Here is a 26,255-nt window from a genome sequence, read left to right as displayed (position 1 = left end):
CACACTGTCCGTCACTGGGTATAACTCTGTGTATATTATATAATAACACACTGTCCGTCACTGGGTATAACACTGTGTATATTATATAATAACACTGTCCGTCACTGGGTATAACACTGTGTATATTATATAATAACACACCGTGCGTCACTGGGTATAACACTGTGTATATTATATAATAACGCACCGTGTGTCACTGGGTATAACGCTGTGTATATTATATAATAACACACTGTCCGTCACTGGGTATAACTCTGTGTATATTATATAATAACACACTGTCCGTCACTGGGTATAACACTGTGTATATTATATAATAACACACTGTCCGTCACTGGGTATAACTCTGTGTATATTATATAATAACACACTGTCCGTCACTGGGTATAACACTGTGTATATTATATAATAACACACTGTCCGTCACTGGGTATAACGCTGTGTATATTATATAATAACACACTGTCCGTCACTGGGTATAACACTGTGTATATTATATAATAACACACTGTCCGTCACTGGGTATAACACTGTGTATATTATATAATAACACACCGTGCGTCACTGGGTATAACACTGTGTATATTATATAATAACACACCGTGCGTCACTGGGTATAACACTGTGTATATTATATAATAACACACCGTGCGTCACTGGGTATAACACTGTGTATATTATATAATAACACACTGTCCGTCACTGGGTATAACACTGTGTATATTATATAATAACACACTGTCCGTCACTGGGTATAACACTGTGTATATTATATAATAACACACCGTGCGTCACTGGGTATAACACTGTGTATATTATATAATAACACACCGTGCGTCACTGGGTATAACACTGTGTATATTATATAATAACACACCGTGCGTCACTGGGTATAACACTGTGTATATTATATAATAACACACCGTGCGTCACTGGGTATAACACTGTGTATATTATATAATAACACACCGTGCGTCACTGGGTATAACACTGTGTATATTATATAATAACACACTGTCCGTCACTGGGTATAACACTGTGTATATTATATAATAACACACTGTCCGTCACTGGGTATAACACTGTGTATATTATATAATAACACACCGTGCGTCACTGGGTATAACACTGTGTATATTATATAATAACACACCGTGCGTCACTGGGTATAACACTGTGTATATTATATAATAACACACCGTGCGTCACTGGGTATAAGTCTGTGTATACTATATAACACACCGTGCGTCACTGGGTATAACGCTGTGTATATTATATAATAACACACTGTCCGTCACTGGGTATAACTCTGTGTATATTATATAATAACACACTGTCCGTCACTGGGTATAACACTGTGTATATTATATAATAACACACCGTGCGTCACTGGGTATAACACTGTGTATATTATATAATAACGCACCGTGTGTCACTGGGTATAACGCTGTGTATATTATATAATAACACACCGTGCGTCACTGAGTATAACGCTGTGTACGTTATATAATAACACACAGTGCGTCACTGGGTATAACGCTGTGTATATTATATAATAACACACAGTGCGTCACTGGGTATAACATAGAACATAGAGCAGTACAGCACAGAACAGGCCCTTCGGCCCACGGTGTTGTGCCGAGCTTTATCTGAAACCAAGATCAAGCTATCCCACTCCCTATCATCCTGGTGTGCTCCATGTGCCTATCCAATAACCGCTTAAATGTTCCTAAAGTGTCTGACTCCACTATCACTGCAGGCAGTCCATTCCACACCCCAACCACTCTCTGCGTAAAGAACCTACCTCTGATATCCTTCCTATATCTCCCACCATGAACCCTATAGTTATGCCCCCTTGTAATAGCTCCAGCTCACCATCAGAAACATTCTCCCTACATCTACTCTGCCTAGTCTTGTTAGAATTTTATAGGTTTCTATGAGATTCCTCCCTCATTCTTCTGAACTCCAGCGAACATAATCCTAACCTAGTCAATCTCTCCTCATACATCAGTCCCGCCATCCCCAGAATCAGCCTGGTAAACATTCTCGGCACTCCCTCGAGAGCAAGAACATCCTTCCTCAGAAAAAGAGACTAAAACTGTACACAATACTCCAGGTGTGGCCTCACCAACACCCTGTAAAATTGCATCAATTCCCCAAGCAATGAACAATAATATTCTGTTTGCTTTTCGAATTGCTGTTGTAATCTATCTCTGACTCTAACATTCAGGGTAAGTTTGTTTTTATTCATAGAAACATGGAAACTAGAAGCAGGAGTAGGACTTTCGGCCCTTTGAGCCTGATCCACCATTCATTCTGATCAGAAACAAAGAACAATAACAGCACAGGAACCAGGCCCTTCGGCCCTCCAAGCCTGCACCAATCATGTTTACCTATTTAAACCCACCGCTTATATCCCTCTATTCCCAGTTTGTTCATATATCTATCAAGAGAAGTCTTAAATTTGCCTCAACCACCTCACTTGGCAGCGCATTCCAGGCCCCCACCACCCTCTGTGTAAAAAACCTCCCCCGCACATCTCCACTGAACCTTTCCCCCCTTATCTTGAACTTTTGCCCCCTTGTAATTGTCATTTCTGCCTCTGGGAAAAAGCTTCCAACCGTTCACTCTATCCATACCCCTCCTAATTTTATAAACTTCTATCAAATCACCCCTCAGCCTCTGTCTTTCCAGGGAGAACAATCCCAGTTTATTCAATCTCTCCTCATAACTAATACCCTCCATACCAGGCAACATCCTGGTAAACTTTTTCTGTGCTCTCTTCAAAGCTTCCATGTCCTTCGGTAGTGTGGTGACCAGAATTGGACACAGTGTTCCAAACATGGCCTGACCAATGTTTTATATAACTGTAACATAATTTGCCAACTTTTATACTCGATACCACGGCCGATGAAGGCAAGCGTGCCGTATGCTTTCTTCACCACCTTTTCCACCTGTGCTGCTACTTTTAAGGATCTGTGGACCTGTACTCCCAGATCTCTCTGTGTGTCGATGCTCCTGATGGTTCTGCCATTTATTTTATAGCTCCCACCTGAATTGGATCGACCAAAATGCATCACCTCGCATTGGTCCGGATTAAATTCCATCTGTCATTTCTCCGCCCAATTTTCCAGCCTATCTATATCCTGCTGTATTCTCTGACAATCATCAAATTCAATATCCTGAACCCCTCTTTCTCCAATATCCTTCGATCCCTTGAGCTTATCCAAGTGCCCTGCTGAAGCCTCTTTAATAACAACTTCTAACATTTTCCCTACAACAGATGCTCAGCTAACTCGCCTGAACATTCCTGCTTTCTGTCGACCTCCCTTTTCGAATAAAGAAGTTTTATTTGCGATGTTCCAGTCTAATGGAACCTTCCCCAACCTTCGAGGGAATTTTGGAAAGTTAAAACTAATGCAACAACTATTTCACTATATTGCGTTCCTGGGTATAACACTATAGAGCAAGTCAGAGGCTGGGAATCCTGCGATGAGTAACTCACCTCCTGGCTCCCCATAGCCTGTCCACCATCATGCAAAATACAAGTCAGGAGTATGATGGAATGCTCTCCACTTGCCTGGATGAGTGCAGCTCCAACAACACTTGTCACAACGCTGAGGTCATGTTTCCCTCTGCACGATTTTGGAACCCCCCCCAAAGGAATATACCTCACCTCGTAACCTTAAGTAAGTGTGCGTGAGAGAGTAGGAAGCTATTGGTTTTGGTAAATTAGAACAGGATCTGACACTCTCCATCATGAACAATTAACAGGTCTTTATTTTTGGAACTGGTGACAACCTTATTAAAACAATTAACAAACTGAATAAACTCCCCAATAGAATGCTGTTCAAATCACAAGACTCACTCAGGAATAATGAAATAAATCATTACAGAATAGAGTCACTCTCAAATAATATAATACCAGGCGTCTGTTGGAAGTATGGACTTTCTTCTGATGCTTTGGCCTGGAATACTATGAGTTGGTTTCTCCTTCTATTTAGATGGTGATTTGATGAAGCTGTATATATATTACTGCAGGATTCAATATGAGAGGCTTGATGCTCCCTCCTTCAATCTAAAGAGGTGGGAAGGTTGCTCTCACTGTCATCTCCCCTTGTCCGGGTTTAAGTACCTGGAATTAGCTCACAGCATTCCTGTGATTTGAGTGGCTTGAGGCTGTCAACAAACTTCAAATTTGAATTCAATTGGTTCTGTGCCTTTGAGTGCTTGTTTTAAAATCATTGGTCCAATTCAAAAGCCTGTTTTGCTCGGCTGGGACTCTGGTTGCTGCTTTGGACACGAATGTTGCAAAGTTGGCTTCTGCAGTTTTAAAATCCCAAGCACCAATTCACGTGCTTTTTAAAGAGATAATACTATACGATTTATTTTGGTTTACTTAGCATTTCTTTTCAATATTTACATTTGTCAAACACCACAGTTTTAACTTGATATATGCAACTTCATAACACAATCAAGAAGCTCGACACCATCCAGGACAAGGCAGCCTGTTTGATTGGCACCACCATCAACATTCGTTCCCTCCACAACCAATGAACAGTGGCAGCATTGTGTTCCTTCAACAGCACCTTCCAAAGCCACGATCACTGCCACCTTGGACAAGGGCAGCAGATACCTGGAAACGCCACCATCTGCAAGTTCCCCTCCGAGTCACTCACCATCCTGACTTGGAAATATATCGCCGTTCCTTCACTGTCGCTGGGTCAAAATCCTGGAACCCCCTCCCTAACAGCATTGTAGGTGTACCTACACCTCAGAGTGCAGCGTTTCAAGGCGGCAGCTCACTACCACTTCTTAAGGGGCAATTAGGGATGGGCAATAAATGCTGGCCTATCCAGCGATGCCCACACCCCATGGAAGAATATTTTAAAATGTGTAATGTAATCACAGAGCGTGTGTTGCTGGTGAGAACCTTCCTGTATATCGTACAGACCCTGGTGAAGAGCTTGTGTTTAATGTTTAATAAACTGTTAGAAATGGGTCATCAGTCTGTCAGGTACAAAGAACCGCAATCTGATGTGAAAGTTAACCTGTCTTCCAAAAAAACAAATCTTATATTGTCTTAAGTCCACCTTCTCTCCATATCTGTACCCTTTTCTGCTATGATGTGGAGATGCCGGTGTTGGACTGGGGTAAGCACAGTAAGAAGTCTCACAACACCAGGTTAAAGTCCAACAGGTTTATTTGGAACCACGAGCTTTCGGAGCACTGCCCCTTCAGCAGCTGAGTCACCTGATGAAGGGGCAGCGCTCCAAAAGCTTGTGGTTCCAAATAAGCTTTTCCTGCAAGTTTAACACAACACTAATTCCTCCCTCAATGTCAACAAAACAAAGGAAATTGTCATCGACTTCAGGAAGCATAAAGGAGAACATGCCCCTGTCTACATCAATGGGGACAAAGCAGAAAGGGTTGAGAGCTTCAGGATTTTAGGTGTCCAGATCACCAACAACCTGTCCTGGTCCCCCCATGCTGACACTATAGTTAAGAAAGCCCACCAACTTTCTCAGAAGACAAAGGAAATTTGGCATGTCAGCTACGACTCTCACCAACTTTTACAGATGCACCATAGAAAGCATTCTTTCTGGTTGTATCACAGCTTGGTCTGGCTCCTGCTCTGCCCAAGACCACAAGGAACTACAAAAGGTCGTAAATGTACCCCAGTCCATCACGCAAAACAACCTCCCATCCAGTGACTCTGTCTACACTTCCCGCTGCCTCGGCAAAGCAGCCAGCATAATTAAGGACCCCACACGCACCCCGGACATTCTCTTTTCCATCTTCTTCCGTCAGGAAAAAGATACAAAAAGATACACGTACCAACCAACTCAAGAACAGCTTCTTCCCTGCTGCCATCAGACTTTTGAATGGACCTACCTCGCATTAAGTTGATCTTTCTCTGAACCCTAGCTATGACTGTAACACTACATTCTGCACTCTCACATTTCCTTCTCTATGAACGGTATGTTTTGTCTGTACAGCGCGCAAGAAACAACACTTTTCACTGTATATTCATACGTGACAATAATAAATCAAATCAAATCAAAGCGGTGAAACCTCTCCTTCAATCCAGCTGCTGCAGCTTTATGTTTTAATATATAATTTGTGGTTGCCACAGATTGAACTGCACAGATTGCCCGATCCAGATTTCCCGATCCGGATTGCCCAATCTGGATGACCCGATCTAGATTCCCCCATCCAGATTCCCCGATCCAGAATTGCCCGATCCAGATTCCCCGATCCAGAATTGCCGAATGGCTTTCGATTGGTGGCAGAATGTGTGTCACAGTACCTGCCAGTCAGCCTCAGAAATAAGTAGGGATAGCACGGAGCCAATCACAGGATAATTCCAATCATATCTGGGCCTGACACGGTGCTGGCAAGGGGCGGCACGGTAGCACAGTGGTTAGCATTGCTGCCTCACAGCACCAGGGACCCGGGTTCAATTCCCGGCTTGGGTCACTGTCAGTGTGGAGTTTGCATGTTCTCCCCGTGTCTGCATTGGTTTCCTCCGGGTGCTCCGGTTTACTCCCACACTCCAAAGACGTGTGGGTTAGGTTGATTGGCCATGCTAAATTGCCCCTAGTGTCAGGGGAATTAGAAGAGTAAATATGCGTTCTGGGACCTGGGTGGGATTGGTGTCGTGCAGGCTCGATGGGCCGAATGTCCTCCTTGGGTACTGTAGATTCTGATTCTATGAAAGAGGGACACGGGAAACAGGGGAAAGCTGGAAGACAAACAGTCTGCTGAAGACCAGGCTGCAGATACCGACAGGCAGATACTCTGGGTAGGGGCTGGTGGGCTACATTCAACAAGCGGTGAAAGTATCTGAGAGTGACTGGAGCAGGAGACGTGTAAACCTGTCAGAACCAGAAACAACATCAAGTCCCTCCTTGAGAAAGGAGTCAAGAAATCAAAGATCCCAAAGCCCTTTACAGCCAATCAAGTAAGTTTGAAATGTAGCCACCAAGAAACATCGCAGCAAATTTGTGCACAGCAAGCTCCCACAAATAGCAACGCCAAGATAATGTATCTTAGTAATGTTGGTTAAGGGATAAATATTGGCTCCAGGAACAATGGATACAAAGGGAAATTGTAAGCTTAGTCAAAAGGAAAAAGGAAGCATATGATAGGTCTAGGCATCTAAAAACTGACAAAGTCCATGAGGACTACAGAGAAAGTAGGAAAGAACTTAAACGTGGAATTAGGAGGGCTAAAAGGAACCATGAAATGTTTTTAGCAAACAGGGTCAAGGAGAATCCCAAGGCTTTTTATGCATACATTAGGAACGAAAAGGTAGCAAGAAACATAGAAGATAGGAGCAGGAGGAGGCCATTCGGCCCTTCGAGCCTGCTCCACCATTTATTACAATCATGGCTGATCGTCCAACTCAATAGCCTAATCCTGCTTTCTCCCCATAACCTTTGATCCCATTCGCCCCAAGTGCTATATCCAGCCGCCTCTTGAATGCATTCAATGTTTTGGAATCAACGACTTCCTGTGGTAATGAATTCCACAGGCTCACCACTCTTTGGGTGAAGAAATGTCTCCTCACCTCCGTCCTAAATGATCTACCCTGAATCCTCAGACTGTGACCCCTGGTTCTGGACTCCCCCACCATCGGGAACATCCTCCCTGCATCTATCTTGTCTAGATCTGTTAGAATTTTATAAGTCTCTATGAGATTCCCCCTCATTCGTCTTCAACTCCAGCGAAAGCAATCCTAACCTAGTCAATCTCTCCTCATACATCAGTCCCGCCATCCCCGGAATCAGCCTGGTAAACCTTCGCTGCACTCCCTCGAGAGCAAGAACATCCTTCCTCAGAAAAGGAGACCAAAACTGCACACAATACTCTAGGTGTGGCCTCACCAAGGCCCTGTATAATTGCAACAACACATCCCTGCTCCTGTACTCGAAACTTCTCGCAATGAAGGCCAACATACCATTTGCCTTCTTTACCGCCTGCTGCACCTGCATGCTTACCTTCAGTGACTGGTGCACAAGGACACCCAGGTCCCGCTGCACACTCCCCTCTCCCAATTTACAGCCATTCAGGTAGTAATCTGCCTTCTTGTTTTTGCTTCCAAAGTGAATAAACTGACACTTATCCAAATTATGCTGCATCTGCCATTGATTTGTCCACTCACCCAACCTGTCCAGATCATGCTGAAGGATCTCTGCATCCTCGTCACAGTTCACCCTCCCACCCAACTTGGTATCATCTGCAAACTTTGAGATGTTACATTTTGTTCCCTCATCCAAATCATTAATATATATTGTGAATAGCTGGGGTCCAGCACCGATCCCTGTAGCATCCCACTAGTTACTGCCTGCCAATTTGAAAAGTACCCATTAATTCCTACTCTTTGTTTCCTCTCTGCCAACCAGTTTTCTCTCCATCTCAATACATTTCCTTCTTTAATCTTAAATCTTGCACGATAATCTCTTGTACGGGACTTTGTCAAACGCTTTCTGAAAGTCCAAATATACCGCATCGACTGGTTCCCCCTTGTCAACTCTACTACTTACATCTTCAAAGAATTCCAACAGCTTTGTCAAGCATGATTTCCCCTTCATAAATCCATGCTGACTCTGTCTGATCCTGCCACTGCTTTCTAAATGCTCCGCTATAAAGTCCTTGATAATGGATTTGAGATTTTCCCCACTGCCAATGTTACGTTTACTGGTCTATAATTCCCTGTTTTCTCTCTACCTCCCTTTTTGAATATTGGAGTGACATTAGCTACTGTCCAATCTGTAGGGACTGTTCCAGAGTCTATAGAATCCTGGAAGATGACCACCAATGCATCCACTATTTCTAGAGCCACTTACTGAAAGTACTCTGGGATGTAGATTATCGGGCCCTGGGGATTTATCCGTCTTCAATCCCATCAACTTTTCCAGCACCATTTCTCTATTAATATTGATCTCCCTCAGTTCTTCCCTCTCACTAAATCTTGCATTCTCCAACATTTCTGGCATCTGATTTGTGTCCTCTTTTGTGAAGAAAGCGAAGGAGTAGGTCCACTCAAGGACAATGGAGGGAAGTTATGCGTGGAGCCACAGGAAGTGGGTGAAATCCTCAATGAGTACTTTGTATCGGTATTCACCAAGGAGAAGGACATGATTGATGTTGAGATCGGGGATAGATCTGTGAATGCTCCTGAGAACATCAATATACCAAAGGAGGAAGTGTTGAGTATCCTAAATTGCATGAAGGTAGACAAGTCCCCAGAGCTGGATGGAATCGATCCCAGATTACTGCGGGAGGCAAGGGAAGAAATAGCTGGGGCCTTAACAGATATATTTCACATCCTCTTTGACCACAGGTGAAGTTCCAGAGGACTGGAAAATAGCCAATGTTACTCCCTTGTTTAAGAAAGGAAGCAGGGATAATCCAGGAAATTATAGGCTGGTGAGCCTAACGTCAGTGGTGGGGAGGTTTTTGGAGAAGATGCTGAGAGACAGGATACATGCACATTTGGAGGAAAATGGATTAGTCAGTGACAGGCAGCATGGTTTTATACGGGGAAGGTCATGTGTCACCAACTTGATTGAGTTTTTTTGAAGAGGTGACAAAGATAATTGATGAGGGACGGGCTGTGGATGTAGTTTATATGGACTTTAGTGAGGCGTTTGACTAGGTCCCACATGGCAGGCTGGTACAAAAACTAAAATCACATGGGATTTGGGGTGGGCTGGCGAGATGGATACAGAACTGGCTTGGAGATCTGTAGCTACTGGTGTTCTGCAGGGATCAGTGCTGGGACCTCTGTTGTTTGTAGTATATGTAAATGATCTGGAGGAAAATGTGGATGGCCTGATTAGTAAGTTTGCGGATGACACGAAGATTGGTGGAGTTGCTGATAGTACCGGGGATTGTCAGAGGATACAACAGGATATAGATAGATTAGAGACTTGAGCACAGAAATGGCAGATGGAGTTTAATCCGGATAAATGCGAGGTGATGCATTTTGGAGGATCAAATTTAGGTATGAATTATACTGTAAATGGCAGAACCCTTAGGAACATTAACATACAGAGGGATCTGGGCGTACAGGTCCACAGTTCCCTAAAAGTGGCAACTCAAGTGGCCAAGGCGATTAAGAAGGCATATGGCATGCTTGCCTTCATCAGCCAGGGCATTGAGTACAGGAGTTGGGAAATCATGTTGCAGCTATATAAAACCTCGGTTAGGCTGCATTTGGGGTATTTGCGTGCAGTTCTGGTCGCCACACTACCAGAAGGACATGGAAGCTTTGGGGAGAGTGCAAAGAAGGTTCACCAGGATGTTGCCTGGTCTCGAGGGTGTTGGCTATGAGGAGAGATTGAATAAACTAGGATTGTTTTCATTGGAAAGACAGAGGCTGAGGGGAAACCTGATAGAGGTTTACAAAATTATGAGGGGCACAGACAGTGTGGATAGTCAGAGGCTTTTCCCCAGGGTGGAAGTGTCAATTACAAGGGGGCACAGGTTAATGTTGAGAGGGGGAAAGTTTAAGGGAGATGTGTGGGTGAAGTTTTTCACACAGAGAGTGGTGGGAGCCTGGAACGCACTGCCAGAGGAGGTGGTGGAAACAGACACATTAGCAACATTTAAGAGACATCTGGATGGGTCCATGAATAGGGAGGGAATAGAGGGAAAGAGATGGAGAAAGGACAGAAAGTATTTTTTTAGTTTAGTTAGGGCATCGTGATCAGCACAGGCTGGGAGGGCTGAAGGGCCTGTTCCTGTGCTGTACTTTTCTTTGATCTTTGTTGTTCTTGAAACTGGGCACAAAAGAGTAGTGATTCTTTAACCTAAAGGCCATGGAAGCGTTTATACATGCCAGGGAGGCAGAGAGTGCAAGTGGCTCCTCGGATTAATGTTTCATCTGAAGAACAGCAAATCCAACAGTGCTGCACTCCCTCAGTACTGACCCTCTGACAGTGCGGCACTCCCTCAGTACTGACCCTCTGACAGTGCGGCACTCCCTCAGTACTGACCCTCTGACAGCGCGGCACTCCCTCAGTACTGACCCTCTGACAGTGCGGCACTCCCTCAGTACTGACCCTCTGACAGTGCGGCACTCCCTCAGTACTGACCCTCTGACAATGCAGCACTCCCTCAGTACTGACCCTCTGACAATGCAGCACTCCCTCAGTACTGACCCTCTGACAATGCAGCACTCCCTCAGTACTGACCCTCTGACAGTGCGGCACTCCCTCAGCACTGACCCTCTGACAGTGCGGCACTCCCTCAGTACTGACCCTCTGACAGTGCGGCACTCCCTCAGTACTGACCCTCTGACAGTGCGGCACTCCCTCAGCACTGACCCTCTGACAGTGCAGCACTCCCTCAGTACTGACCCTCTGACAGTGCGGCACTCCCTCAGCACTGACCCTCTGACAGTGCAGCACTCCCTCAGTACTGACCCTCTGACAGTGCGGCACCCCCTCAGCACTGACCCTCTGACAGTGCAGCACTCCCTCAGTACTGACCCTCTGACAGTTCGGCACTCCCTCAGTACTGACCCTCTGACAGTGCAGCACTCCCTCAGTACTGACCCTCTGACAATGCAGCACTCCCTCAGTACTGACCCTCTGACAGTGCGGCACTCCCTCAGTACTGACCCTCTGACAATGCAGCACTCCCTCAGCACTGACCCTCTGACAATGCAGCACTCCCTCAGCACTGACCCTCTGACAATGCAGCACTCCCTCAGTACTGACCCTCTGACAATGCAGCACTCCCTCAGCACTGACCCTCTGACAATGCAGCACTCCCTCAGCACTGACCCTCTGACAGTGCGGCACTCCCTCAGCACTGACCCTCTGACAGAGCGGCACTCCCTCAGTACTGACCCTCTGACAATGCAGCACTCCCTCAGTACTGACCCTCTGACAATGCAGCACTCCCTCAGTACTGACCCTCTGACAATGCAGCACTCCCTCAGCACTGACCCTCTGACAATGCAGCACTCCCTCAGCACTGACCCTCTGACAGTGCGGCACTCCCTCAGCACTGACCCTCTGACAGAGCGGCACTCCCTCAGTACTGACCCTCTGACAATGCAGCACTCCCTCAGCACTGACCCTCTGACAGTGCGGCACTCCCTCAGTACTGACCCTCTGACAGTGCGGCACTCCCTCAGCACTGACCCTCTGACAGTGCGGCACTCCCTCAGTATTAATCATGGAATCGTAAAATCCCAAAAGTGCAGACGAAGGCCAATCAGCCCATCGAGTCGGCACTAATTCTCTGAGCCAACCTTAAACTGGATTGATCCCAGAGGAAGCCAATTCTAAAATGAAATGATCCTAGAGTAACCCAAGCCCAAACAGCATTAATAACAGAGACAGCCAATCCTAAACAGGAGTCTCTCGCACTCTCAGAGTCCCTCTCACTCCCGGAGTCTCTCTCTCACTCCGAGTCTCTCTCACTTCCGGAGTCTCTCTCACTCCTGGAGTCTCTCTCACTCGCAGAGTCTCTCTCAGTCCCAGAGTCTCTCTCACTCGCAGAGTCTCTCTCACTCCTGGAGTCTCTCTCACTCCTGGAGTCTCTCTCACTCCTGGAGTCTCTCTCACTCTCGGAGTCCCTCTCACTCTCGGTGTCCCTCTCACTCTCGGAGTCTCTCTCACTCTCAGAGTCCCCCTCACTCTCGGAGACTCTCTCACTCCCGGAGTCCCTCTCACTCTCGGAGTCTCTCTCACTCTTGCAGTCTCTCACTCCCGGAGTCTCCCTCACTCTTGGAATCTCTCACACGGAGTCTCTCTCACTCCCAGAGTCCCTCCCACTCTCGGAGCCTCTCTCACTCGGAGTCTCTCTCTCACTCCCAGAGTCTCTCTCACTCCCAGTGTCTCTCTCACTCCCAGAGTCTCTCTCACTAGGAGTCTCTCTCACTCGGAGTCTCTCTCACTCGGAGTCTCTCTCACTCGGAGTCTCTCTCACTCCCGGAGTCTCTCACTCCCGGAGTCTCTCTCACTCCCGGAGTCTCTCTCACTCTCAGAGTCTCTCTCACTTGGAGTCTCTCTCACTCCCAGAGTCCCTCTCACTCCCAGAGTCTGTCACTCGGAGTCTCTCTCACTCGGAGTCTCTCTCACTCGGAGTCTCTCTCACTCCCGGAGTCTCTCTCTCACTCCCGGAGTCTCTCTCTCACTCCCGGAGTCTCTCTCACTCCCGGAGTCTCTCTCACTCTCGGAGTCTCTCTCACTCCCAGAGTCCCTCTCACTCCCAGAGTCTCTCTCACTCGCAGAGTCTCTCTCACTCGGAGTCTCTCTCACTCCCGGAGTTTCTCTCACTTGGAGTCTCTCTCACTCCAAGAGTCTCTCTCACTCCCAGAGTCTCTCTCACTCGGAGTCTCTCTCACTCCCGGAGTCTCTCTCACTCCCGGAGTCTCACACTCCCGGAGTCTCTCACTCCCGGAGTCTCTCTCACTCCCGGAGTCTCTCTCACTCTCGGAGTCTCTCTCACTCCCAGAGTCTCTCTCACTCCCAGAGTCTCTCTCACTCCCAGAGTCTCTCTCACTCCCAGTGTCTCTCTCACTCCCAGAGTCTCTCTCACTAGGAGTCTCTCTCACTCGGAGTCTCTCTCACTCGGAGTCTCTCTCACTCGGAGTCTCTCTCACTCCCGGAGTCTCTCTCTCACTCCCGGAGTCTCTCTCACTCCCGGAGTCCCTCTCACTCTCAGAGTCTCTCTCACTTGGAGTCTCTCTCACTCCCAGAGTCCCTCTCACTCCCAGAGTCTCTGTCACTCGGAGTCTCTCTCACTCGGAGTCTCTCTCACTCGGAGTCTCTCTCACTCGGAGTCTCTCTCACTCGGAGTCTCTCTCCCTCGGAGTCTCTCTCACTCGGAGTCTCTCTCACTCCCGGAGTCTCTCTCACTCCCGGAGTCTCTCTCTCACTCCCGGAGTCTCTCTCTCACTCCCGGAGTCTCTCTCTCACTCCCGGAGTCTCTCTCACTCCCGGAGTCTCTCTCACTTGGAGTCTCTCTCACTTGGAGTCTCTCTCACTTGGAGTCTCTCTCACTCCCAGAGTCCCTCTCACTCCCAGAGTCTCTCTCACTCGGAGTCTCTCTCACTCGGAGTCTCTCTCACTCGGAGTCTCTCTCACTCCCGGAGTTTCTCTCACTTGGAGTCTCTCTCACTCCAAGAGTTTCTCTCACTCCCAGAGTCTCTCTCACTCGGAGTCTCTCTCACTCCCGGAGTCTCTCTCACTCCCGGAGTCTCACACTCCCGGAGTCTCTCTCACTCCCGGAGTCTCTCTCACTCCCGGAGTCTCTCTCACTCCCGGAGTCTCTCTCATTCCCGGAGTGAGAGAGTCTCCGGGAGTGAGAGAGACTCCGAGAGTGTCAGAGACTCCGAGTGAGAGAGTCTCCGTGTGAGAGAGACTCCGTGTGAGAGAGACTCCGGGAGCCTCTCTTACTCAGAGTCTCTTTCACTCGGAGTCTCTCTCACAGTGGGAGTCTCTCTCACAGTGGGAGTCTCCCTCACTCTCGGAGTCTCTCTCACTCAGAGTATCTCACACTCTCGGAGTCTCTCTCACAGTGGGAGTCTCTCTCACTCTCGGAGTCTCTCTCACAGTGGGAGTCTCTCTCACTCTCGGAGTCTCTCTCACAGTGGGAGTCTCTCTCACTCAGAGTATCTCTCACTCTCGGAGTCTCTCTCACTCTCGGAGTCTCTCTCACTCAGAGTATCTCTCACTCTCGGAGTCTCTCTCACTCAGAGTCTCTCTCACTCTCGGAGTCTCTCTCACTCAGAGTATCTCTCACTCTCGGAGTGACTCACTCCCGGAATGTCTCTCGGAAAAGCGGCGAAGGATCCGTTCAGCAGCCGGAGCGGGAGATTGATCGGTAAGCGGTGGGTCTGGGATCCAGTCTCTGGGATCCAGTCTCCGGGATCCAGGCTCTGGAACGGCGGGGGTGGGGGGGAGAGCAGGAGCCCAGGAGTGGAGTCCGGGGAATCCGGCACAAGGTTCGGGGATCCGGGGATCGAGTGGGTTCCGGGATCGGGAGAGAATCTGAAATACTTTCCGTGTTAGAAAAATAATCTTCAAATAATCCAGAAAATAACTGAGGGAGTGCCGCACTGTCAGAGGGTCAGTACTGAGGGAGTGCCGCACTGTCAGAGGGTCAGTGCTGAGGGAGTGCCGCACTGTCAGAGGGTCAGTACTGAGGGAGCGCCACACTGTCAGAGGGTCAGTGCTGAGGGAGTGCTGCACTGTCAGAGGGTCAGTACTGAGGGGGTGCCGCACTGTCAGAGGGTCAGTGCTGAGGGAGTGCCGCACTGTCAGAGGGTCAGTGCTGAGGGAGTGCCGCACTGTCAGAGGGTCAGTACTGAGGGAGTGCCGCACTGTCAGAGGGTCAGTGCTGAGGGAGTGCCGCACTGCCAGAGGGTCAGTACTGAGGGAGTGCCGCACTGTCAGAGGGTCAGTACTGAGGGAGTGCCGCACTGTCAGAGGGTCAGTGCTGAGGGAGTGCCGCACTGTCAGAGGGTCAGTGCTGAGGGAGTGCCGCACTGTCAGAGGGTCAGTACTGAGGGAGTGCCGCACTGTCAGAGGGTCAGTACTGAGGGAGTGCTGCACTGTCAGAGGGTCAGTACTGAGGGAGTGCCGCACTGTCAGAGGGTCAGTGCTGAGGGAGTGCCGCACTGTCAGAGGGTCAGTACTGAGGGAGTGCCGCACTGTCAGAGGGTCAGTGCTGAGGGAGTGCCGCACTGCCAGAGGGTCAGTACTGAGGGAGTGCCGCACTGTCAGAGGGTCAGTACTGAGGGAGTGCCGCACTGTCAGAGGGTCAGTGCTGAGGGAGTGCCGCACTGTCAGAGGGTCTGTGCTGAGGGAGTGCCGCACTGTCAGAGGGTCAGTACTGAGGGAGTGCCGCACTGTCAGAGGGTCAGGACTGAGGGAGTGCCGCACTGTCAGAGGGTCAGTGCTGAGGGAGTGCCGCACCGTCAGAGGGTCAGTACTGAGGGAGTGCCGCACTGTCAGAGGGTCAGTGCTGAGGGAGTGCTGCACTGTCAGAGGGTCAGTACTGAGGGAGTGCCGCACTGTCAGAGGGTCAGTACTGAGGGAGTGCCGCTCTGTCAGAGGGTCAGTGCTGAGGGAGTGCCGCACTGTCAGAGGGTCAGTGCTGAGGGAGTGCCGCACTGTCAGAGGGTCAGGACTGAGGGAGTGCCGCACTGTCAGAGGGTCAGTGCTGAGGGAGTGCCGCACTGTGAGAGGGTCAGTACTGAGGGAGTGCCGCACTGTCAGAGGGTCAGGACTGAGGGATTGCCGCACTGTCAGAGGGTCAGTGCTGAGGGAGTGCCGCACTGTCAGAGGGTCAGTACTGAGGGAGTGCCGCACTGTCAGAGGGTCAGTACTGAGGGAGTGCCGCACTGTCAGAGGGTCAGTGCTGAGGGAGTGCCGCACTGTCAGAGGGTCAGTGCTGAGGGAGTGCCGCACTGTCAGAGGGTCAGAGCTGAGGGAGTGCCGCACTGTCAGAGGGTCAGTACTGAGGGAGTGCCGCACTGTCAGAGGGTCAGTGCTGAGGGAGTGCCGCACTGCCAGAGGGTCAGTACTGAGGGAGTGCCGCACTGTCAGAGGGTCAGTGCTGAGGGAGTGCCGCACTGTCAGAGGGTCTGTGCTGAGGGAGTGCCGCACTGTCAGAGGGTCAGTACTGAGGGAGTGCCGCACTGTCAGAGGGTCAGGACTGAGGGAGTGCCGCACTGTCAGAGGGTCAGTGCTGAGGGAGTGCCGCACCGTCAGAGGGTCAGTACTGAGGGAGTGCCGCACTGTCAGAGGGTCAGTGCTGAGGGAGTGCTGCACTGTCAGAGGGTCAGTACTGAGGGAGTGCCGCACTGTCAGAGGGTCAGTACTGAGGGAGTGCCGCACTGTCAGAGGGTCAGTGCTGAGGGAGTGCCGCACTGTCAGAGGGTCAGTGCTGAGGGAGTGCCGCACTGTCAGAGGGTCAGGACTGAGGGAGTGCCGCACTGTCAGAGGGTCAGTGCTGAGGGAGTGCCGCACTGTGAGAGGGTCAGTACTGAGGGAGTGCCGCACTGTCAGAGGGTCAGGACTGAGGGATTGCCGCACTGTCAGAGGGTCAGTACTGAGGGAGTGCCGCACTGTCAGAGGGTCAGGACTGAGGGATTGCCGCACTGTCAGAGGGTCAGTACTGAGGGAGTGCCGCACTGTCAGAGGGTCAGTGCTGAGGGAGTGCCGCACTGTCAGAGGGTCAGTGCTGAGAGAGTGCCGCACTGTCAGAGGGTCAGTACTGAGGGAGTGCCGCACTGTCAGAGGGTCAGTACTGAGGGAGTGCCGCACTGTCAGAGGGTCAGTACTGAGGGAGTGCCGCACTGTCAGAGCGTCAGTACTGAGGGAGTGCCGCACTGTCAGAGGGTCAGTACTGAGGGAGTGCCGCACTGTCAGAGGGTCAGTACTGAGGGAGTGCCGCACTGTCAGAGGGTCAGTACTGAGGGAGTGCCGCACTGTCAGAGGGTCAGTACTGAGGGAGTGCCGCACTGTCAGAGAGTCAGTACTGAGGGAGTGCCGCACTGTCAGAGGGTCAATGCTGAGGGAGTGCCGCACTGTCAGAGGGTCAGTGTTGAGGGAGTGCTGCACTGTCAGAGGGTCAGTGTTGAGGGAGTGCCGCACTGTCAGCGGGTCAGTGCTGAGGGAATGCCGCACTGTCAGCGGGTCAGTACTGAGGGAGTGCCGCACTGTCAGAGGGTCAGTGTTGAGGGAGTGCCGCACTGTCAGAGGGTCAGTGCCGAGGGAGTGTCGCACTGTCAGAGTGTCAGTACTGAGGGAGTGCCGCACTATCAGGGGGTCAGTACTGAGGGAGTGCTGCACTGTCAGAGGGTCAGTGTTGAGGGAGTGCCGCACTGTCAGAGTGTCAGTGCTGAGGGAATGCCGCACTGTCAGCGGGTCAGTACTGAGGGAGTGCCGCACTGTCAGAGGGTCAGTGTTGAGGGAGTGCCGCACTGTCAGAGGGTCAGTGCCGAGGGAGTGTCGCACTGTCAGAGTGTCAGTACTGAGGGAGTGCCGCACTGTCAGAGGGTCAGTACTGAGGGAGTGCCGCACTGTCAGAGGGTCAGTACTGAGGGAGTGCCGCACTGTCAGAGGGTCAGTGCTGAGGGAGTGCCGCACTGTCAGGGGGTCAGTACTGAGGGAGTGCTGCACTGTCAGAGGGTCAGTACTGAGGGAGTGTCGCACTGTCAGAAGGTCAGTACTGAGGGAGTGCTGCACTGTCAGAGGGTCAGTACTGAGGGAGTGCTGCACTATCAGAGGGTCAGCACTGAGGGAGTGCTGCACTGTTAGAGGGTCAGTACTGAAGGAGTGCTGCACTGTCAGAGGGTCAGTACTGAGGGAGTGCCGCACTGTCAGAGGGTTAGTGCTGAGGGAGTGCCGCACTGTCAGAGGGTCAGTGCTGAGGGCGTGCCGCACTTCAGAGGGTCAGTGCTGAGGGAGTGCCGCACTGTCAGAGGGTCAGTACTGAGGGAGTGCTGCACTGTCAGGGGGTCAGTACTGAAGGAGTGCTGCACTGTCAGAGGGTCAGTACTGAGGGAGTGCTGCACTGTCAGAGGGTCAGTACTGAGGGAGTGCTGCCATGTCAGAGGGTCAGTACTGAGGGAATGCTTCACTGTGAGAGGGTCCATATTGAGGGAATGCTGCACTCTCAGACGGTCAGTGCTTTGGGAGTGCCGCACTATCATAGGGTCAGTGCTGAGGGAGTGCCGCACTGTCAGAGGGTCAGTGCTCAGGGTTTGCCGCACTGTCAGAGGATCAGTGCTGAGGGAGTGCCGCACTGTCAGAGGGTCAGTCCTGAGGGAATACTGCACTGTCAGAGGGTCAGTGCTGAGGGAGTGCCGCACTGTCAGAGGGTCAGTACTGAGGGAGTGCCGCACTGTCAGTGGGACAGTACTGAGGGAGTGCCGCACTGTCAGAGGGTCAGTACTGAGGGAGTGCCGCACTGTCAGAGGGTCAGTGCTGAGGGAGTGCCGCACTGTCAGAGGGTCAGCACTGAGGGAGTGCTGCACTGTCAGAGTGTCAGTGCTGAGGGCGTGCCGCACTGTCAGAGGGTCAGTGCTGAGGGAGTGCCGCACTGTCAGAGGGTCAGTATTGAGGGAATACTGCACTGTCAGAGGGTCAGTGCTGAGGGAGTGCCACACTGTCAGCGGGTCAGTGCTGAGTGAGTGCCACACTGTCAGAGGGTCAGTGCTGAGGGAGAGCCGCACTCTCGGAGGGTCAGTACTGAGGGAGTGCTGCACTATCAGAGGGACAGTGCTGAGGGAGTGCTGCATTGTCAGAGGGTCAGTACTGAGGGAATGTCGGACTGTCAGAGGGTCAGTGCTGAGGGAGTGCTGCACTGTCAGAGGGTCTGTACTGAGGGAGTGCTGCACTGTCAGAGGGTCAGTGCTGAGGTAGTGCCGTATTGTCAGAGGGTCAGTGCTGAGGGAGTGCCGCATTGTCAGAGGGTCAGTACTGAGGGAGTGCCGCACTGTCAGAGGGTCAGTACTGAGGGAGTCCTGCACTGTCAGAGGGTCAGTGCTGAGGGAGTGCTGCACTGTCAGAGGGTCAGTGCTGAGGGAGTGCTGCACTGTCAGAGGGTCAGTACTGAGGGAGTGCCGCACTGTCAGAGGGTCAGTACTGAGGGAGTGCCGCACTGTCAGAGGGTCAGTACTGAGGGAGTGCCGCACTGTCAGAGGGTCAGTACTGAGGGAGTCCTGCACTGTCAGAGGGTCAGTGCTGAGGGAGTGCTGCACTGTCAGAGGGTCAGTGCTGAGGGAGTGCTGCACTGTCAGAGGGTCAGTGCTGAGGGAGTGCTGCACTGTCAGAGGGTCAGTGCTGAGGGAGTGCCGCACTGTCAGAGGGTCAGTGCTGAGGGAGTGCCGCACTGTCAGAGGGTCAGTACTGAGGGAGTGCTGCATTTGGAGGGTGGGGGGGGGGTGAATGCGGAGGGGCGGGGTGCTGGCAGAAGTGAGACAGATTGCTAGCCGATGTGGAGTGACTGTCATGGGTCAGGGCGGAGAGAGGAGGCAGACACTGGGAGGGTAGAGTCTGCAGGGTATCAGTGGGTGACTGCATGTGGTGAGGGAGACTTTGCCTGTGGTGGTGGTTGAGTGGGGAGGGAACAGTTTTACAGCAGACAGCACAGAAATATTCAGCAAACTGGGAGACAGGTCATTGAGACCACACGTTGCTTTGCAAATGCATGTGGCGTCTTTCGTTTAACGCTCCATGTTTGGAGAAATACAGTGGCTGCCATTGCAATGAACACCAATTGGAAGGGTGGCACAGTGGTTCGCACTGCTGCCTCACAGCGCCAGGGACCCGGATTTGATTCCCGGCTTGGGTCACTGTCTGTGTGGAGTTTGCACATTCTCCCCGTGTCTGCATGGGTTTCTTCCGGGTGCTCCGGTTTCCTCCCACAGTCTGAAAGATGTGCTGGTTAGGTGCATGGGCCATGCTAAATTCTCTCTCTGTGTACCCAAACAGGCGCCAGAGTGTGGTAACTGGGGGATTGTCACAATAACTTCATTGCAATGTTAATGTAAGCCTAATTGTAACTCTAATAGATAAATAAATAATTCAATTCTGAACAGTTTCATTTCACAAGATTGATTTGCATTTGTGCGTTATCACAGCTCACTGTGTCACACATAGTGAATCATTGAGGGGCAATGACTGTATTAGGTGCAATTATTTTGCATAGATTAAAGGTCCCAAACAGTCATGAACAACCTACATTTTTACAGAGTTCATAGAATCCTGCAGTGCAGAAGGAGGCCATTCGGCCCACAAAGTTGTGCCGAACATGTCCCGACCTTAGCGATTACTTGGCTTACCTATAACCCTCTATCTTACTAAGTTCCATGTACTTATCTAAAAGTCTCTTAAAAGACCCTATCGAATCCGCCTCCACCACCGTTGCTGGCAGCCCATTCCACGCACCCACCACCCTCTGAGTGAAAAACTTACCCCTGACATCTCCTCTGTACCTACTCCCCAGCACCTTAAACCTGTGTCCTCTTGTGGCAACCATTTTAGCCCTGGGAAAAAGCCTCTGACTGTCCACTCGATCAATACCTCTCAACATCTTATACCACCTCTATCAGATCACCCCTCATCCTTCGTCTCTCCAAGGAGAAAAGGCCGAGCTCACTCAACCTATCCTCATAAGGCATGCTCCCCAACCCAGGCAACATCCTTGTAAATCTCCTCTGCATTCCTCCGGGTGCTCCGGTTTCCTCCCACAGTCCAAAGATGTGCGGGTTAGGTTGATTGGCCAGGTTAAAAATTGCCCCTTAGAGTCCTGAGATGCGTAGATTAGCGGGTAAATATGTGGGGGTAGGGCCTGGGTGGGATTGTGGTCGGTGCAGACTCGATGGGCCGAATGGCCTCCTTCTGCACTGTAGGGTTTCTATGATTTCTATGATCCTTTCTATGGCTTCCACGTCCTTCCTGTAATGAGGCGACCAGAACTGAGCACAGTACTCCAAGTGTTGTTATGCTGCTTTTTCATGACTTATGACACCCTAAAGTGCTTTAGTTAATGAAATACTTTGGAAATGTAGTCACTGTGGTGGATGTCACCGGAAATGTGTTGAGATAAGTGATCATTTCATCTCGAGGAGTGTAAAACGAGGGAGTATCATCGAACATTTAGAGCGAGATTAAACAGGAGTGAGAGGAGAGACTCGCACACACAGGCTGCCGGGAGTTTGGAATTCTGTCTCACAGACAGCTATTAATCAATATAAACGCTCGATCAATTGTTAAACTTCAATCTGAGTTAAGGTCGGTCTGAAATGCGTTAATAATGGTAGTAATTGCCTCCGTTCAAATCTCTGTGGACATGTAATGTAGATGCGTTCGTTGTGACCTCACTGGTCCACGCACGGTGTGTTTGGGGCGAAGGCTTTTCATAGAAATCATAGAAACCCTACAGTACAGAAAGAGGCCATTCGGCCCATCGAGTCTGCACCGAACACAATCCCACTTAGGCCTACCCCCATATCCCTACATATTTTACCCGCTAATCCCTCTAATCTACGCATCCCAAGACACTAAGGGGCAATTTTTTAGCATGGCCAATCAACCTAACCCGCACATCTTTGGACTGTGGGAGGAAACCGGAGCACCCGGAGGAAACCCACGCAGACACGAGGAGAATGTGCAAACTCCACACAGACAGTGACCCAAGCCGGGAATCGAACCCAGGTCCCTGGAGCTGTGAAGCAGCAGTGCTAACCACAGTGCTACCGTGCCGCTTTTGATGTCGAAATGTGTGTCGGTCATTGCTAATTTCTGTCTGCTTTTCTGCGCCAGTTTAAATTCTGTTGTCTGGGAAATACTTGCTTTGCTTGTGTGTTGTGGATTTAAGTTTACTGGAGCGGTGATCATCATTGAGGATACTGATGTATTTGTCTAGTTCTGTTCCTCCGAGTATCCCATACAGTGGCGCAGTGGTTAGCCTTGCTGCCTCTCAGCGTCAGGGACCCAGGTTCAATTCCGGCCTCGGGTCACTGTCTGTGTGGAGTTTGCACGTTTGCCCCGTATCTGCGTGGGTTTCCTCCGGATGCTCCAGTTTCCTCCCACTGTACAAAGATGTGAAGATTAGGTGGATTGGCCGTGCTAAATTCTCCCTCAGTATCCCAAGATGTGTGGAATAGGGGGATTAATGGGGTGAATACATGGGGTTACAGGGTGGGGGAGGAGGCCTGGGTAAAATACTCTGTCAGAGAGTTAGTGCAGGCTGGATGGGTCGAATAGCCTCTTCAGCACTGTGGGGGGGTCTCTGATTCGAGGTGACCACACATACTGAGGGTAATGTTGCTGCGTGAATGCATCGTTACTAAAGGAGTTAGTGAGAGCGGAAAGGGAGCCCCCAGAAATCAAAAGATGGAGAACATTTCAACAAGGACCCTTGTTTTGACCCCTGACCCTTTCCCAAACAAAAGTCTGGTCACCTCAGTTTTCCACTTGTCCTCCAGTGTCCGCTGCCTTTGTGATGGGAGAGAGTTCCAGATTCCCACTCCCCTGTGTGTGAGGAACTTCATCCTGACAGCTCCCCGCTACGGCCTGCCTCACAATTTCAGCATCTACCCTCCTTATTCTGGACTCCTGTGCCCCTCCCTACCCACAGTGCCCCTCCCTACCCACAGTGCCCCTCCCTACCCACAGTGCCCCTCCCTACCCACAGTGCCACCCCCGCCTGCAACACCCCCCCCATCCGCAACACCCCCCCACCCGCAACGACCCCCCCACCCGCAATGCCAGCCCCCCCATCAGTACACCCCCCCCTCTCCAACAGGAGAGGAAATAGTCCCTCAGCATTTATCCCGTTAGATATTCTCAGCAATTTGAACACCTGAATCAGCCGGAAAACATCGAAACCCGGGGGAATATAAACAATGTTTGTGGCACCTGTCTCCAAAACCTAACCCTTTAACTCCTTTTCTCATTCAGGTAAGTCTGCCCTGCATCCTCACCCACACCAATAGACATTTCAGGGGGTGAGGGGCCCAGAGGGGGGTCGGAGCACAGCTCTTGACACTTCTGCATTCCAAACCCCTTTTTGAGAAGGAGGCAGACCATTGCAGGAGTGTTTTCAGTGATATTTTACACCCATGAGGCAGCTTTCAGTGATGTGTTTACAATGACACCTGTTCCCCTTTGCACTTCCTCCCCTTTCTGGTCCCTCGCTGCAAAGAAAATATTCTGATTTGTCTCTGATTCCCAGCATCGATCTCTGCCGCAGTTATTCCCACCAGGTCTGTCTCTGGCCCTTTGTTATTTCACAATCCCACCCTCACACAGCACCACTGGGGAAACCTGGACACACAACTCTCCGTTCCATCATTCTGCTCTTGAATATGTCCAATGAAAAGCCTTGAGCTTGCTGAGGTAGTGACCAAAACCTCCGCAACAATCCCTTCATCCCTTAGAACTGAGAATTTAAACAGAATTGGCAACCCCTCGTGAATTTATTAATGATCTACTTGTGCAGAATTTATTGGTTTGAAAATATAGCTGCTCAAAACATGGTGCAGAATCTATGATTAATTAAATAATCCCACCTGCACAATGTCAGTAGCTGGGGATGTCACAGAGTTCAGTGTTTTGGGTTCACCTGCTTTGTGTTTACAGAGATTTCTGTTTTTATTTTGGATTCCAAACGTTGTGATGGGCCGTATGTGCCAATGAGTGTTTGCAAAGGTGCAGCCTCCGATTTCACACACACATGTCCAGTTGTGTTTTTATTGTTACACAAGGGACATAGCACCAATAAATGGATTATACCCCCTGAATCAATCATCCCAGTCAGGTACAGCACAGAGTAAAGCTCCCTCTACACTGTCCCCATCAAACACTCCCAGGACAGGTACAGCACAGGGTTAGATACAGAGTAAAGCTCCCTCTACACTGTGCCCATCAAACACTCCCAGGACAGGTACAGCACGGGGTTAGATACAGAGTAAAGCTCCCTCTACACTGTCCCCATCAAACACTCCCAGGACAGGTACCGCACGGGGTTAGATACAGGGTAAAGCTCCCTCTACGCTGTCCCCATCAAACCCTTACTGTGTTCACCCCAGTCCAACACCGGCATTTTTTTTTAAAGAAACCCTACAGTGCAGAAGGAGGCCATTCGGCCCATCGGGTCTGCACCAACCACAATCCCACCCAGGCCCTACCCCCACATATTTACCCGCTAATCCCTCTAACTACGCATCTCAGGACTCTAAGGGGCAATTTTTAACCTGGCCAATCAACCTAACCCGCACATCTTTGGACTGTGGGAGGAAACCAGAGCACCTCCACATCATGCCCATCAAACACTCCCAGGACAGGTACAGCACGGGGTTAGATACAGAGTAAAGCTCCCTCTACACTGTCCCCATCAAACACTCCCAGGACAGGTACAGCACGGGGTTAGATACAGAGTAAAGCTCCCTCTACACTGTCCCCCATCAAACACTCCCAGGACAGGTACAGCACGGGGTTAAATACAGAGTAAATATCTCTCTACACTGTCTCCATCAAACACTCCCAGGACATGATGTGGAGTTGCCGGCGTTGGACTGCGATAGGCACAGTAAGTAGTCTCACAACACCAGGTTAAAGTCCAACAGGTTTATTTGGTAGCACAAGTTTTCGGAGCGTTGCCCCTTCATCAGGTGAGTGGTTCACCTGATGAAGGGGTAGCGCTCCAAAAGCTCGTGCTACCAAATAAACCTGTTGGACTTTAACCTGGTATGGTGAAACCACTCCCAGGACAGGTACAGGTTAGATACAGAGTAGAGCTCCCTCTACACTGTCCCCAACAAACACTCCCAGGACAGGTACAGCACGGGGTTAGATACAGAGTAAAGCTCCCTCTACACTGTCCCCCCATCAAACACTCCCAGGACAGGGACAGCACGGGGTTAGATACAGAGTAAAGCTCCCTCTACACTGTCCCCCATCCCACTCTCCCAGGACAGGCACCGTATGGGGTTAGATACAGAGTAAAGCTCCCTCTGCACTGTCCCCCATCAAACACTCCCAGGACAGGTACAGCACAGGGTTAGATACAGAGTAAAGCTCCCTCTACACTGTCCCCCATCACACTCTCCCAGGACAGGTACAGCACGGGGTTAGATACAGAGTAAAGCTCCCTCTACACTGTCCCCCATCACACTCTCCCAGGACAGGCACAGTATGGGGTTAGATACAGAGTAAAGCTCCCTCTACACTGTCCCCCATCACACTCTCCCAGGACAGGTACAGCACAGGGTTAGATACAGAGTAAAGCTCCCTCTACACTGTCCCCCATCACACTCTCCCAGGACAGGTACAGCACGGGGTTAGATACAGAGTAAAGCTCCCTCTACACTGTCCCCCATCACACTCTCCCAGGACAGGCACAGTATGGGGTTAGATACAGAGTAAAGCTCCCTCTACACTGTCCCCCATCACACTCTCCCAGGACAGGTACAGCACAGGGTTAGATACAGAGTAAAGCTCCCTCTACACTGTCCCCCATCACACTCTCCCAGGACAGGTACAGCACGGGGTTAGATACAGAGTAAAGCTCCCTCTACACTGTCCCCCATCACACTCTCCCAGGACAGGCACAGTATGGGGTTAGATACAGAGTAAAGCTCCCTCTACACTGTCCCCATCACACTCTCCCAGGACAGGCACCGTACGGGGTTATAACCACTCCCCATCCCACGGAATAGCTATGGAGAGTGCAGTGCAATGCTGTGAAGGTAGATTGATTTATATTTTACT

At 50.5% G+C, this 26,255-nt stretch overlaps 1 protein-coding gene across 1 annotated transcript in view; it reads left to right on the top strand.

Moving 5' to 3' along the window:
• Window positions 1-14,763: 14,763 nt before the first annotated feature.
• Window positions 14,764-26,255, top strand: part of LOC144487566 (TOM1-like protein 1) — a 43,933-nt gene continuing 32,441 nt past the window's right edge. Inside the window, exon 1 of the mRNA XM_078205649.1 lies at window positions 14,764-14,850. Coding sequence (XP_078061775.1) covers window positions 14,793-14,850 — 58 coding nt within the window. The 5' untranslated portion in view covers window positions 14,764-14,792. The remainder of the gene's footprint in view (window positions 14,851-26,255) is intronic.

Source organism: Mustelus asterias, unplaced genomic scaffold (genome assembly GCF_964213995.1).
Source record: "Mustelus asterias unplaced genomic scaffold, sMusAst1.hap1.1 HAP1_SCAFFOLD_881, whole genome shotgun sequence".
Classification (NCBI taxonomy): Eukaryota; Metazoa; Chordata; class Chondrichthyes; order Carcharhiniformes; family Triakidae; genus Mustelus; species Mustelus asterias.
This window is presented reverse-complemented; position numbering and strand designations above follow the sequence as displayed.